A 14956-nucleotide genomic window follows, 5' to 3' on the forward strand; every position below is an offset into this window, starting at 1 on the left:
TAAAGTCATTGTAATCCTAATTTTCCTACACAAAATTCAGCATAGCCTTGACAGTATACCGTACCTGTGGATGAGGTAAGTATTATTTGCACAATTTGTGCCATAGTGACAAGGTGGAAGATATGAATATCTCCTGTACCAAGACTGACTCCTGAAAAGTCCTGACAATGTACAGCAGGGAAAGAGAATACCAAGCATACCTGCAGATAAAAGGAAAAATGGTAAGTGATGAAACCTCCTTGGCATTAAGCATAATGGTAACAGTTTTGAATTGCTACTACTGCTGCTACAAAAAAGGAAATTTGACACTCCAGAAGTTCTGGACCATATACAAATGGTGATCTACCTTGAAATATTTTTCTGAGCTATATGCTTAATAAAATAACTTGCTAAACCAATTTATATTTAACAAAACATCTTGCTAAACATATTTTCTACAGCAATCTATTGGGATTTTTAATCACTTACCAATAAATGAAACATGTCGATATCAAGAATGCATGGAAGATTTCCACTTTTTTCATAAGGCACCAGTGCTGGATGTTTAAAATATAAAAAAAAGTTAATACTTTACTTTACTTGGCAAAGTGTGGTTAAATGCACAAGGAATTTGGTACAGAAGCACTCAATGTACTTGCAAAACAACAGAAGCCAAATAATCAATTAGGTCATTTATCTAGGTCTTGAAATTTCATACGTTTCAGAATATATCTGATATATTTTTAAAATGCGGGTTGCAAAATAACTGGTTTACAGGATAAAAGCCTACAACATAGAAATAGAGAATAATTATATCCATTATTTTCATTCTCAATTTTGGAGTCTTATCACTTCCAACTCAAAAACTGTCAGCTAGCAAAACTAGGAAAAACTTCCACTGAAGATACTAAAAAACTGTTACTGATATAGTAGTGGGAAAATATGTGCAATAGTTAAGTATGCTTTGGATCTGGCATGAACACGCTGGGGTACCTGTCAATCATTCCTTACAAGAACTGCACCTTTTCCAAGATTTGTGAGTGATCATCTGCACAGAACTGCAGTTTCTCATTTGGAACATTCTAAGTTGTTTGGGAGATATATCTCCAACCATGCCACTTGATCAGACATGAATTGAAATTGTTCAGTGTCTAAAACTGATACAATTAATTCAAAAGAAAATTAATCTCCTGTTGAGGCAAGTTGGATAAGGAAGATTGATTATGTAAATTCATAACCACTTGAAAAGCTTCATGTACTTCATTGTGTCGGTGATTCACACATTCATCAGAATAGGACAGATCAGAATAAGAGTTGGAAGGGACCTTGAAGGTCTTCTAGTCCAACCCCCTGCCCAGGCAGGAAGCCCTATATCATTTCAGATAAATAGTTGTCCAATCTCTTCTTAAAAACTTCCAGTGTTGGAGCATCCAAAATTTCTGAAGGTGTTGTTCCACTGATTAATTGTTCTAACTGTCAGGAAATTTCTCCTTTGTTCTAGGTTACTTCTCTCCTTGATTAGTTTCCATCCATTGCTTCTTGTCCTGCCCTTAGGCACTTTGGAGAATCAGCTTCTTAACTGATGAAGGGTCTCATAAAGTGATCAGAGAGGCTGGCCATTCCATAGGTTTCATCTCTCTCTTACAGCATAGGTCACATGGTCAAAATTCAGAGGCTTGGCAACCAGTTGCGGTGTCCTGGGGTCATGTGATCAAATTAAGCGACCTTCTGAGAAGCCAAGTCAATGGGGAAGCCAGATTCGCTTAACAACTGTGTTACTAACTTCAAAACTGCAATGATTCACTTTACAACTGTGGCAAGAAAGGTCATAAAATGGGGCAAACTTCACTTAACAACTGTCTTGCTTAGCAACATAAATTTTGGGCTCTATTGTGGTTGTAAGTCAAGGACTCCTGTACACAGGGCAAACCAACATTTTATGATAACTTTTAAAACTCACATCTCTTTTAGGGCAAGTAGAGTTACTCTCATTACCAACAATCATAATTGTGTTTTAGTAAAACACATTATTTAAAGCACATTTTGCCCCAAATTGAAGACTCTATCCAGAGCATAATCCACAGTCAGAGTTCCATATATATCCTGTTCATTGTATTCCATGTTAATAAATGACACAACTCATATGGAAATGTACTCTTAATGAACACAAAACTTCTGTCAACAACAATCTGTACAAATGTTTCAGTTGATGTCTCACATATTTAAGACTATTCAAACTGTTTCATGTACTAAAAGTCTGTCTTTATCTGAAATTAAATAAATCATCATAACGTTGAACTTACATGATAAAAGCATACAAAAGTGACCCTGTACTGCTAATAGTGAAGAAACTGTCCACTGTGCAGCCGCAAATCGTGTTAATGAAGTAAGACAGTCATCCTAAATAGAATATAATAACAATCATTCACAAAAAGCCATATTCATTCCTTTGTACTGTTATAATGAACATCAAAATTTGTGGATTGTTAATAATTAGTAACTTAATTCTTAATAATTAAAAGAACCAGAAGGCACTAGGCTAGAAAGCAGGAAACTGTGAGTTCTGGTCCTGCCTTAGCCATGAAACCTGGCTGGGCAACCTTGGGCCTCTCACACTCTTAGCCCACCTCACCGAGTTGTTCTTGTGGGGAAAATAAAAGGAGAAAGGTGTGTTGGATATGTTCACCTTGAGTTATTTGTAAAATAATAAGGGATGGATGGATGGATAAATACATACTTACCTACATAATACATACATACATACATTTATTATTATTGGCCATATTGAAATTCTAGAGTAATTAATATACAGGGGCCTTTGGTAAAAGAAAACAATGTCACAGTATTCATCACAACTTACTGTTTATGTTATAAAATGCTATTTTCTAACATTATAGTAGAATCATAATAAGTGTTATAACCTTACCATATATACCTATCCCTCAGTCATTTAGGCTATGGTAGTTGTTACTCTTACCTGTCTGCAAGACAATTGACCAAATAATGGTTTTTCTTCATCAGCTAAAATTTGCTCTGTAGAATATAAAAACCACAATTAAATGAGAAGAACACAGAATCTAAACTTGATCACTCTCCAGTGATTTGTCAACATTTTAATGAATATTACCTATTGCTTGGATTGTAAATGCACAACTGCCCCAGCACATTATAGGTACACGTGGATCGTCTTCATTGGGGTGAACTTTCAGGCCAACTTTATACGTTGCAGTACCAAATGTTTTCAGCATTTCCTTAATGCTTTCAGAATATGGATTCCTTAATTGAAAATAGACACCATTATCCACAAATGTTATGACATGGTATTTAGAAGCTAAACTTTATTTGCCTGCCCCAAATAGCAAGGAATAAAACTTTCATTGGGGTGGGCTGACACACCCTTTTACTGTTTCTGAGAATATTGCAAGAACAACCAGTGAATCAGTCCCAGACCAAATAAAATTGAAGGCTCCTGTGAGATAATGATCAGCAAGCAAAAATTGACATGTGTTGAGCATATGATGGACATGGATGATAGTTTAGAAAAACTGATTATACCAGTGTCGTGGCAGCTCATCCTGTGTCAGACAAGCAAGGTTGAGAGGGAAGTAAAAGAAAGGTAAGGTAAAGAATAAGGTGTATGGATGAAATCAAAGAGACAGAAGAGACAGTGGCAGGCCAACATAGCAAACATTTGCCCATATAGTCACCAACAGCTGAACCTGATTTTTAGTGGCAACCATCAGTGACTAAATGGAGAAATGTTTAACATTAATGGCCTTGTCATTACTATTTCATTAATCCCATCCATGGTAATGCTTCCATTTGACACTCTCATTTATATATAATGGCTTTTGACATTAGAAAGGGGGAATATATATCCTACTGGTTTGGTGACATATTTACAGATATCAGAGAACTAATTTAATATCATTATTTCAAGTAATCTTGGTTATATTTTAAATAGCAATTTGACCAAAAATACTTTTGTAGAAGCCTATGAATATACATTTATTCCAAAATGCTTTCTGGTTACAAATATATTGTGATGGATTTTCCCAATACTCAGAGCAAAGTTGGGACTTTGTATAAATATTAAGAATCTTTTCTGCTGGTAGAATATCAGCCAGCAAAATGAATAATTGGATCCAACCCATGGTTAACATAATCACAGTTGGCAACTCTTTTTTTAACATACCTAAAAAAAATCACAGGATGTCCTAATTAGAATAGAATAGAATAACAGAGTTGGAAGGGACCTTGGAGGTCTTCTAGCCCAACCCTCTGCTCAAGCAGGAAACCAAACCTTATACCAGGGGTGTCAAACTGCCAGCCCCAGGGCTGGATGCATCATAGCGAAACCGCGCCCACCCCATTGCCAGCAATGGCAAAAAAGTCGTGATACGTTGTGATACGTCACATGACGTTGCAAGTTTGACACCCTTGCCCTATACTATTTCAGACAAATGGTTGTCCAATCTCTTCTTTAAAGCTTCCAGTGTTGGAGCATTCACAACTTCTGGAGGCAGGTTGTTCCACTGATTAATTGTTCTAAGGAAATTTCTCCTTAGTTCAAGATTGCTTCTCTCCTTGATTAGTTTCCATCCATTGCTTCTTGTCCTGCTTTCAGGTGCTTTGGGGAATAGCTTGATTCCCTCTTCTTTTTAGCAACCCCTGAATGCTAATTACCCCTGAATGTTGTGGGCTGGGCATTCTGTGGTTAGATTTTGAACATTCAAACTAGCCACCAGCTTACACTGTTACAATAAAGCAAATACTAAGTAAAGTAGCCAACTTCTGAATGGCATAAACATAATAACTAGGTTGAGTCTGACACAACTCTTTATCCCAGAATGAAAGAAAGGGAGTCAAGTAGCTTCAGTATATCTGTTTCTCTCCATAAGATGAATACTATATGGATAAATATGAATACAAATATGTAAAATATTACCTGAAAAGCTAATGTCATAAATTCTTCTACTTATATTATATACATTAGTACTGATAATCAATGCAACCAATACATACTTTGGTTGAACCTCTGGCCTAAATCCTTCAGGTAGATGTGCTTCATCCATTTTTTCTGAGTTATTACAAGGAAGATTATCTAAAAATAACAACAATATATTATTTTAACAATAAATTATCATTACTATCCATAATGCCTGAAATCTTTAGATAGGATGAAGTAGCACTTTAATTCTGTCCTGAAGGTCAGAATTAGTATCTATACTAAGGAAAAACGCCTCCTCAAAAGAAAAAAACCCAAAAAGACATTAGTGTATTCAGCATCTTTCAAGAAATACGTGGCAGTATAAACGAAAAATTTACACTTACTGGCACTTTCCTGATCTCGAAGCATAACCAATGCTTTGATTTGCTGAGACAATCTTCTTATCCATTGAACTAGATTTTGTTCTTTTGCAAAGTCTAATCTATCAAAAACGAACAAATGTAAAATATTACTTAAATATTAAAACAGTACCTACAAGCTCTTTTTATAAGTAATCCTTGACTTTCAATAGCAATTGGGAATGGAATTTCCATTGATAACCGATGGGGTCTAAAATGCAAATGCATCACTTAGCAACTGCAATCTCTGCAGTCCCATTGCTGCTCACCGATAAATAGGTGAGGAAACTTCCAGGTGGCTTCCAACAACCAAAGTCAGGTAAATGGCTGTTATCAGGTGGGAGACGAGAAGGAGGGATTGTGTGGGGAGGAAAGGAATGGTTGGCACGAGTCAGGAAGGTTTGTGAAAATGCATGAAAGGCACAGCACAAGTTGGGATGGGGGCAGGATGAGTAAAAGAGTGTGTTCAAGAAACACAGTACAAGTCAGGAAGGGTGCATATGAGGGTGCCAGGGAGGTGTGGCAAGGGTCAGAAGGATACACTGGGGGAGCAACTGCAAAGGGGCTTGGGATTGGGTGTGTAGGTAGGAGTGACTTACCCCAGTGACTTGTGACTCCCCTGACAACTTCCCCATTGACTTTCTAGGGAAGTCAACAGGGAAGGCAAACAGTAACCATATGCAGGCCCCAAACCCAAGAATGACGCATGGTGATTCTTTCAAACTGAGTTCTTTACTGTTTCCACGTGTATAAACAAAATCTTGACAAACTGAAGCACTCTACTATCCACATCTATCATATACAAATAGTTCTCAACTTACGATTGTAATTGGGCCCAGAATTACAGTTGTAAGTCATGCCAGTTATTAAGCAGGTCATCAAATGCCTGCACGTGATTTTATGACTTTTTCTGCAGTGGTCATTAAGCGAATGTGGAAGTCATTAAGCAAACCCATTGTCTCCAATGGGCGCCTTTTGCCAGAAACTAGAAGTAGATTCCAGTTTCCAGCAAAAAACATCATAATCATGGATGCACAGCATGCAAAATGCAATCACATGACTCTGTGTGTGTGTGTGTGAGAGAGAGAGAGAGACACCATCAGAACTTCAAATACAGATTGCATAATTTTGGGGGCCCATTGTAACTTTGAATGGTTGCTAAGTGCCTGATTATAAATCAAGGCCTACCTGTACATAAATAATTATTAATTAACAGACAAGTTATTTCATGGAATTACTAACCTGCTAAATAAAGTCCTTGGAGGAGGAAGAAGAGGAATGACAGTATTGCTTAAGCATTCACAGAGAGGACAAAGGAATTCACCATTTTCTACATCGTAACTTGTATGCACTCGTAATCTTTGTTGTCGTCTTTGTTCTTTTGCTTGCACGGCATCAAAATACCTTTGGAAAGCAACATAACTTAAGCATAATATTATAATACTAGTTCTAAAATAGTTGTTGGCTACTAGAACACTTTATTGAAATCAGAGTACTTTTTTTGGCCAAATGTGATTAGGTATGCAAGGAATTTGTCTCCAGTGCGGAAGCTCTCAGTGTACATGCAAAACAAAAGAGTAATAATAATCATAATAATGATACCAGTAAGAGGAGGTAGTAGAGAAGATGAGAAATATAATAATGTTACTAGAGCCGTACCACATGGGTAAATATACTTAGACATAAGGAAGTATTGTGGGAATTAGGTGTTCAGCAGAGTCATGGCATGAGGGGAAAAAAATATCCCTGTGTCTAGTTGTTTTGGCATGCAATGCCCTACAGCGGCATCCCAAGGGGAGGAATTGAAACAGATTATGTCCAGGATGATCAGGGGACTGGAGGCTAAAACATATAAGGAACGGTTGCTGGAATTGGGTATGTCTAGTTTAATGAAGAGAAGGACAAGGGGGGACATGATAGCAGTGTTCCAATATCTCAGGCGTTGCCACAAAGAAGAGGGAGTCAAGCTATTCTCCAAAGTGCCTGAAGGCAGGATAAGAAGCAATGGATGGAAACTAATCAAGGAGAGAAGCAACCTAGAACTAAGGAGAAATTTCCTGACAGTTAGAACAATTAATCAGTAGAACAACCTGCCTCCAGAAGTTGTGAATGCTCCAACACTGAAAGCTTTTAAGAAGAGACTGGACAACCATTTGTCTGAAATGGTATAGAGTTTCCTGCCTGAGCAGGGGGTTGGACTAGAAGACCTCAAAGGTCCCTTCCAACTCTATTATTGTTATTATGTGAGGGTCTGTAAATATTTTCTCAGTTCTCCTTCTGACCCAAACTATCCCTTAAATGGCCAATACAAAAAATATTGGCCTTAGTTTTTTTTCTGGAAAGTCGGGGAAGGCAATTTAAGAGACAAAATGGGTAGCTTCAGTTTAAAACTTGCCTAACCTTCCAAAAATCATATTATTTTTTCCAGTTTTTTTTAAAAGGTTAGATAATAGGCAAAATTGAATCTTAAACTTGTGTAAGGTTTAATGCAACTTTTTGGTCTTTGGCCATCACAAAAGAGAACTAAACTTTCTGTCATTCTTTACCTATTATGTCATAACATCATCACTCATGATGATCACACGTGTTGTAAGCAGCCCTGGAACTCCTAACCCTACCTCAAATTCAGCCCAGACTTGAAATATATCATGGCCAGTTGCAAAATTTCTGCACTGAACAGTAGTTTATCTAATTTGAAAGGTTAGTAACAAAATAGCTGATTTATTGTAAAGAAAATTATTATAATACTTGTTTATTATTCTGAACAATTTGTTTGAACAACTTTCTTCTAATAAATTTCATTTAACATCTAAAGCATTTTTTGTTGTTCTACTGGTTTGACAAAACAAGAATGTCTACTCGAAAAGTGAGTATTAATTTTAATAAACAAGCTGAAATTTTATTTGCCATCAGAAAATACAAATGGAGTTAAGTATGACATTGTCTTAAGCAGTAAGTCCTAAACAGAATAATTCAGGAAAGAAATTTTTATATATTTGCTTTCTCACTAACATTCTTGCACCTCAAATGTGTACAAAAAAAAAAAAAAGCCAAGAGGGCTAAGTTTCATCAAGCATGTAGTACATAGCGAAAGCCTGAGCAGGAATAAAACAATTTTCTTGGCAGTAATACAGCAACATACATTACATGACTGTCTAAGCATAGTAGACAGTAGGAAAAAAATGTATCTTGGCTGCTTTGACACAGCATACTTAACATCTGTTAATATTTTTTTTAATTACCTTTGCCAGCAATGTGCATGCATAATATGTCCACAACTACCAGTGTGTGTTCCACATGACAGGTCTGGATGCATAAATAATGGATCATATTTTTCTGTATATGAAAAATAGCAGATAATATTCACAAAGATTGTTCACATTCCTTATACATGCACACAAATGAAAAGTTTTGCAAACCATATAACTATTTAAATCCTAATAATCTTAGGCCAGTACACTAAGCTAGCATTAGGATATTTGTGAATGGGCTGACTTAATTATTATTTTATAGCAGAGTTTCTCAACATTTGCAACTTTAAGATGTGTGGACTTCAACTCCCAGATTTTCCCAACTAGCATGCCATCCACACTTCTTAAAATTGCCAAAGTTGAGAAACACTGTTTTATAATATAATGAATAAAAGCTTCCTGTATAATTCAGAATGGAATATTATGCGTTTGAATGTTATATGGTCCTTCAAAATAGTATATAAACTACTCACCAGGATCTGAAATCACTTTATTCCTATTTTTGGATAAGACTGTTGATCTCTGAACAAATGCTGCCAGCACCATTGCTCTATTATCCATTTTGACCTCCTGTTCTTCTTGGCATAAGATACAAGTAACTATTTGTCTTTGTTCACATACTTTAGTCTGCTCGGGACCCAAGGCAATAAGCCTGGAATCTGAAACTGAAGGACTAGAATGAAAAGATATTAGTAAGCATTTAACTGGAATATTTACTGAAGTAATGTATAACTGAATGCAAATATTTTTTATCCAACTCATCTTATGCTACATTTTCTTCTCCAGGAATGTTCTATAGTGTGCCTTAATAAAAGCAACATATGTGAAGCAGTAAGTGTGCTACAGTTCTTATAACAATTTCAAACTATTTCCAGAGCATACAGAGATATAGAAAGTTATTTAGATTGAATTCTCCATTGGGATATTAGTAGAGTAATATTTTGGAACCCTCTGGAAGCTGAAGAAAACTATTAAATATAAATATTTACCAAAATTCTAGTGAAATAAAAACATATACATTTACTAAAATATGATAAAATTATTCTGACTGCTAAAATTAGTAGCAAGAACAGAGGCTTTAAATGTAATCCATTGTGTCCATCACCAGTACAGACACAGGCCTGGATGTACTGAAATTACATTTCAGACATGAGCAACAGAGATTGTAAATCCTCTGAGTATTGCCATTGTTCTTCCCTACAGTGAGAGATGCATAGCTTACCCCAACCTACTGCGAAGCATAATGTTGTTTATTTATTTGTGAGACACTATATCCACACAGACTCATGGCAAATTTCAAAAAAGCAACTAAAACTCCCATGGAATTACATGAATTATATGAACATATAAAATGTGAGATAAAATATAAATCATTCATGATAACATAATATTGAAACAGCCAATAACCAACAATCCATAACAATACTCTGATATAACAATTAAATAAAATAAATCTTTTGTAAATGATCCTCACTGATACCTACAGCAGAAACCTGCAAGAGGTACATACAAGATGAATCTTCAGTGTCTAAAGACTTTCCAGAAAAGCCCACTGCTTATGTCTTAAGTATAGATTCCTTTACTATCAACTGGTTTTTAAAGTACAAACTAGAAAGCGTATATTAACTTTTTTAAAAAAAGATGCAAATAAATAGAAGTAGCCATTTTAGAATTCAGCTCAAATTGCTGTCAATTAAATGCCAAATAAAAAGTTCTCTCAGCCTTACTAATTGCGGCTAGTACAGGTAATCCTTGCTTAACGAGCATTCAAAATTACAATGGGTTGGACTGGAAGACTAGAAAACCCCCCAAAGTCCCTTCCAACTCTGTTATTCTGTTAGGATGCTTTACAGCATGTAAGCACATCTGTTACAAAATGTTACTCATACCACGTGACCTGGGTCATCTGACGTGGGTGTTTGGGTCCATGCTCCATACATGCCTGGATCTCTGCTCCCAAAATGCAAGCAGAATTTAGGGTCCTCCTCACCCCACTTCTGCATGGAGAGAGGGATTTTTAGCTCCATGCATGCTTGAATTCTGGCAGCCATGGATCTTGGCATCCTTTTCTTGCCACCTGTGTGGAGAGCTCCACAGAGGCAGGCAGAGAGGGATTTTGAGCTCCATGCTTGCTTGGAAATCCAAGTGGGCTTGGGAATCCAGAATTTCCATGCCTACTTGAACCTCAGCAGCAGGAGGGCCTCGGAAAGGCAGGGTTTTAAGCTACCTGCTTACTATCAGCACGGAGTTCAAAATCCCTCACTCCTTTTAGCTCTTCAGGAATGGAGAGGGATTTAGTTTGTGTGAGATTGCTTAACAACTGAAATGGGGAATGCTGAGACTGTGGTCGCTGAGCAAAGTGGTCACATGGCCATCTCACTTAACAACTACTTCACTTAACAACCAAAACTCTAGTCCCAATTGTGGACTACTTTTATTTGCTGCACTTTACTCAAATAATTTTGGTCAGTTTCTTGTACTTATATTATTATTTTTATAACATAGTAAGCAATCCTCAACTCTGGATGTGGAGGTTGAAGGCCAAATGTTAAAAATACGTATCACTGTTACAATGAAAGAACAATTAGTAAAGCTGAAACTTTTTCTTTTAGCAGAAGGAGCACCAGACAAGTGGAGTTTTTCTTGTGGGATGTTCATTTTAACAGCAAGAGAAAAGGTGGGGTGAGGGAGAAGAAACCAAGTGCCAATTCTCTTCTCTCTCTGTTGCATTTGTCTGCTGTACTGGGTGCTTGGTTGGAGGAGGGGGTAAATTTATTACTTAATTTATATCAAACCTTTCATTTTATTCTAACGTTCAAAACAGAGTGAATCTCCTAATGAGAGAGAATTGTTCAACATTGCATTACCCTTTCTGTGAGTAACATATACAATTGAATTGGATTGTGTCTGTGAAGACACAAGGAGACATAAGTCGAACAGTCAGGAAATTAGAAATATGAATACTAATGGAAATGCTACTACAAAAGAATAAAATGAAGGTTTCATGTTTAAAAATTAAATAACATTTAGGTTGCCAAAGTTTATTGACACTTTCATCTTACCTATGATCGTGCACTCTGGAGGTAGAAGTTTCAAGTTCATCTATGGTTTGCTGGAAGAGTTCTTTGTTCTCATCAATGAAATGCCGCTGCATCTCAGACATCTGTGCCATGATCTTCTCTCTTCGCAATCTAGCAATCTCTGCTTTTCGTTTCCTCTCGGCCTTTTCTTTATCTCGTGAGCTCTGTTAAGTTGATGTGTCAGCAATGATATACAACTAATCATTTAAGTCTTTGAAAATGTGTAATTTATATATTTAGTGCACACATTAGATTAGTATTAGTCAAAATGAGTCAAGCATTCTTACACAGTAATATTTGGCACTTTTCACCTGTTTAAGAATGCTGTCATTCATTAAAGAAAATCTTTCTTACATTATTTTTATTAACTAAAGTTATAGCATGTCTCTCCATAAAACAATTTTATGGATGCATTATATTTTTTAACATTGCAAATAATGTACAAAGATAATATTAAAGATCCAAAAGATGGAAAGATCTATTGAGGCCTTTTCTGAAAGCAGAGAAAGTGAGACCAATCACAATTTCGAAGTGTGTATGTTCCACAAGGTGGTAATGACACAATAGAAGGCCCTTTACCAGACGCCTAACCAATAGCTCCTGTAAGTAAGGCTTCTTTTGCAGATCATAATATTCAAGTTAACTCATAACAAGAGTCAAACCCTTAGATAGACAAGGTTTTTAAATGTACTATTTCTACTAAGCAAGTAACAAATGGCATCCAGTACTTTTCTTTCAGCATTAGTACAATGTGATCATAAAAATGTGCACAAGTTAATGGCCTAGTGGTCCCATTTTGTAAATTCCTGAGAACCTTTGAGGGTTGCTCCACGTAGAGCACACTGAAATAAGCTAATGATAATGCTAGCAAGTTATGGATTACTGTTGCCAGATATATTCAGCTCAGGAATATTTGCTAAATGAAAGTGTGCTCTTTGCATCCATTACCACGCAGAATTTGAAAATATACTCCCTGACTTCTTCCAGAGCAACCTATTCAGAACAATTGTATACCTATCCTCAACTCTATCAGATAACTGTACTCTACCCTATCTGGAATTAAATTTCAGCTTGTTCACTCTCAACCTAGTAAACATTTGGATTTGACAGGATTTGTTTTTCTTTCATATTATGAGGCGAGGAATGGTAGGGCCACAATTCTATTAAATCTTTTCCTTCACATTGCACTCAATTAAACTGTAAAATAAAGCCACAGAATTAAATTAATTTCCCTTTGGTAAAGAGAACTCAGTTAATCATTATCAATTAATAATAAAGCTTTTACTATGCACCATTAGTTGCCTATTGTGACTACCACTACTCTACTAGTGATTAAAAATGTTTTTAATTAGAAAACTCGACACAATTATTAGACACGTTACATAGTAATGTATAATAATTTGTAAAATAACTTGCTGGCTAGATTATCATATTATATTTAGAATCTGTCTTTGGACACACAATACTACCCAAATTTTGTTGCTTTTCCCTTGCATTGATATTACCTCTTCCATAAAGTTTCCCTCAGTCTCCAAAACAGGACTTGTAGAAGATCTCTCTCGGAGTTTCTTAACAGTATTAAAAGTCTGGAACAAGAAACTATGTTAGTATTTGCTACTTATTTTTTTTTATTTTGGCCACAAAACTATAAAAAAGTTTATAGTAGGGTATAGTACAATTTACCTTTAGTATCCATCTGATCATGTCTTTATGCACTTCTAGGTGGGGTGCATTTTGCAAAGTTTCTAGCATGGCTAATATACTTGGGGAATTGCGGGGTGTCTCACAAGGCCCTGTTTCAAACAAAAATAAAGAAAATCTATTTATATATATATAAATAACAGATATATCAACTATAATAGTCACAGCTGTACATGAAATGCATCATATGCACATGGTAAAAAACAAGAGTAGGATAATCCTTAGCCAGAAAAAGAGAATATGTGTTTTTACAAACAGAAACTATGTTATATACAAAATTATAATAAAATATTTGTAATCAGCAATAAGGCAATTAAAATACAAATATATTTGTATTTGGAGGTATGCAGTTCTGAAGTGGGCAAGGGTTCTGCAGATTTAATATGTGTATTTTCCCTGTAACATGTCTCATAGTATTGTACTGCAATGTACAGATCTGTACATTGGTGAAACAAAACAACCATTTCACAACATAGGAGAGCAAACCCATCAGGATAAGATTCAGCAGTCCATCTGCATTTGAAAGACAAAGGTCACTCTTTTGAAGACAGCAAAGTCCACATTCTTGATAGAGGACCATTGGTTTGAAAGAGGGGTAAAAGAGGCTATTTACGTAATACTGAGCAGCCCTCACTCAACAGAGGAGGGAGGGATAAGACACCACCTATCTCCTGTCTACAATGCAGTCCTTTCAGCAATACCAAGGTGACCTTGAAGGCATAGATAATCTCCCAAGTCTCAGGGAGACTGCTAACAACCTGATGACTGCAAAGAAATATGATCCTTCCAACCCCTCCCCTCATCCTGTCAGAACTAATCCTTCCATTGCCCCCACCATCCTGCCAGAAGTGATGAAGCTTCTTAGATGAGAAGTGAAACATCTTCTTCCTCAAGGAAAAAGCAATTCAGTTGCCTTTTGAAAAAAAGCACCTTTGAGAAAACAATTATGACCTGGATGACTAAGAATCTCCACATACTCTTATTATTTCTAATATTTTAATAAAAGTAAGTTTTTAAATACAACCAATTCATTCTGAAACTGAATATCTTACTATATGTTAGGTAAAAGAAATATGAAGAGATTGCAATTTGTGCAGAAGTAGCAACCTACTTGCAATCCTCTGAGTGAATGTAAAAGTCACAAGATTATCTTCACTAGCATTCTCAATATGTTGTTTTTCTTCTTGTAGTGCCATTCCAATCAAGTGGAGAATCTAGGAAAAAATGGCAAAATTTCCCTTTTCAGAAGTACAAATCAGAAATAATTTGTATTCTTGAATTAATGAAAACTGCAAATTTACACACCCTTTGTAGCATGGACTCTGACCAGGCATATCCATTATGCTCTACTGCCCACTGAAGGATTGTTCTCATAAGGCATAACATGACATCACACTGCAGAATATTAATCAGGCTTTCAAACAGAGGGCAAAATGATGGTAATACAGGAGGTGGGAGTGCTGAAACAAAAATTAATACATTGGGAAAGTTATACAGTTATGTAATTCAATATATTAGGAACATATAAGAACAGGTGCGGAACTTTTCAAATTAACAAAATAAATTAGTTTATTTTATTTTTAATATAATTCTACC

The 14956-nt window shown here is 36.0% G+C and overlaps 1 protein-coding gene across 2 annotated transcripts in view; it reads right to left on the reverse strand.

Annotated features, from left to right (window-relative positions):
* The window catches only part of UBR2 (ubiquitin protein ligase E3 component n-recognin 2), a 69366-nt gene that overhangs the window by 12491 nt on the left and 41919 nt on the right, over positions 1-14956 (reverse strand). For both annotated transcript variants that reach the window (XM_015814776.2, XM_015814775.2), the window contains exons 25-39: positions 14666-14820; positions 14472-14574; positions 13343-13452; positions 13165-13245; positions 11642-11823; positions 9053-9252; positions 8571-8664; positions 6571-6732; positions 5314-5411; positions 5005-5083; positions 3107-3255; positions 2957-3012; positions 2283-2379; positions 469-536; positions 65-200 (exon numbers count right to left, since the gene is read on the reverse strand). In XM_015814776.2, the coding sequence (XP_015670262.1) occupies positions 65-200; positions 469-536; positions 2283-2379; positions 2957-3012; positions 3107-3255; positions 5005-5083; positions 5314-5411; positions 6571-6732; positions 8571-8664; positions 9053-9252; positions 11642-11823; positions 13165-13245; positions 13343-13452; positions 14472-14574; positions 14666-14820 (1770 nt within the window). The remainder of the gene's footprint in view (positions 1-64; positions 201-468; positions 537-2282; positions 2380-2956; positions 3013-3106; positions 3256-5004; positions 5084-5313; positions 5412-6570; positions 6733-8570; positions 8665-9052; positions 9253-11641; positions 11824-13164; positions 13246-13342; positions 13453-14471; positions 14575-14665; positions 14821-14956) is intronic.

This window comes from Protobothrops mucrosquamatus, unplaced genomic scaffold, assembly GCF_001527695.2.
Source record: "Protobothrops mucrosquamatus isolate PMUCROS unplaced genomic scaffold, P.Mucros_1.0 scaffold285, whole genome shotgun sequence".
Lineage (NCBI taxonomy): Eukaryota > Metazoa > Chordata > Lepidosauria > Squamata > Viperidae > Protobothrops > Protobothrops mucrosquamatus.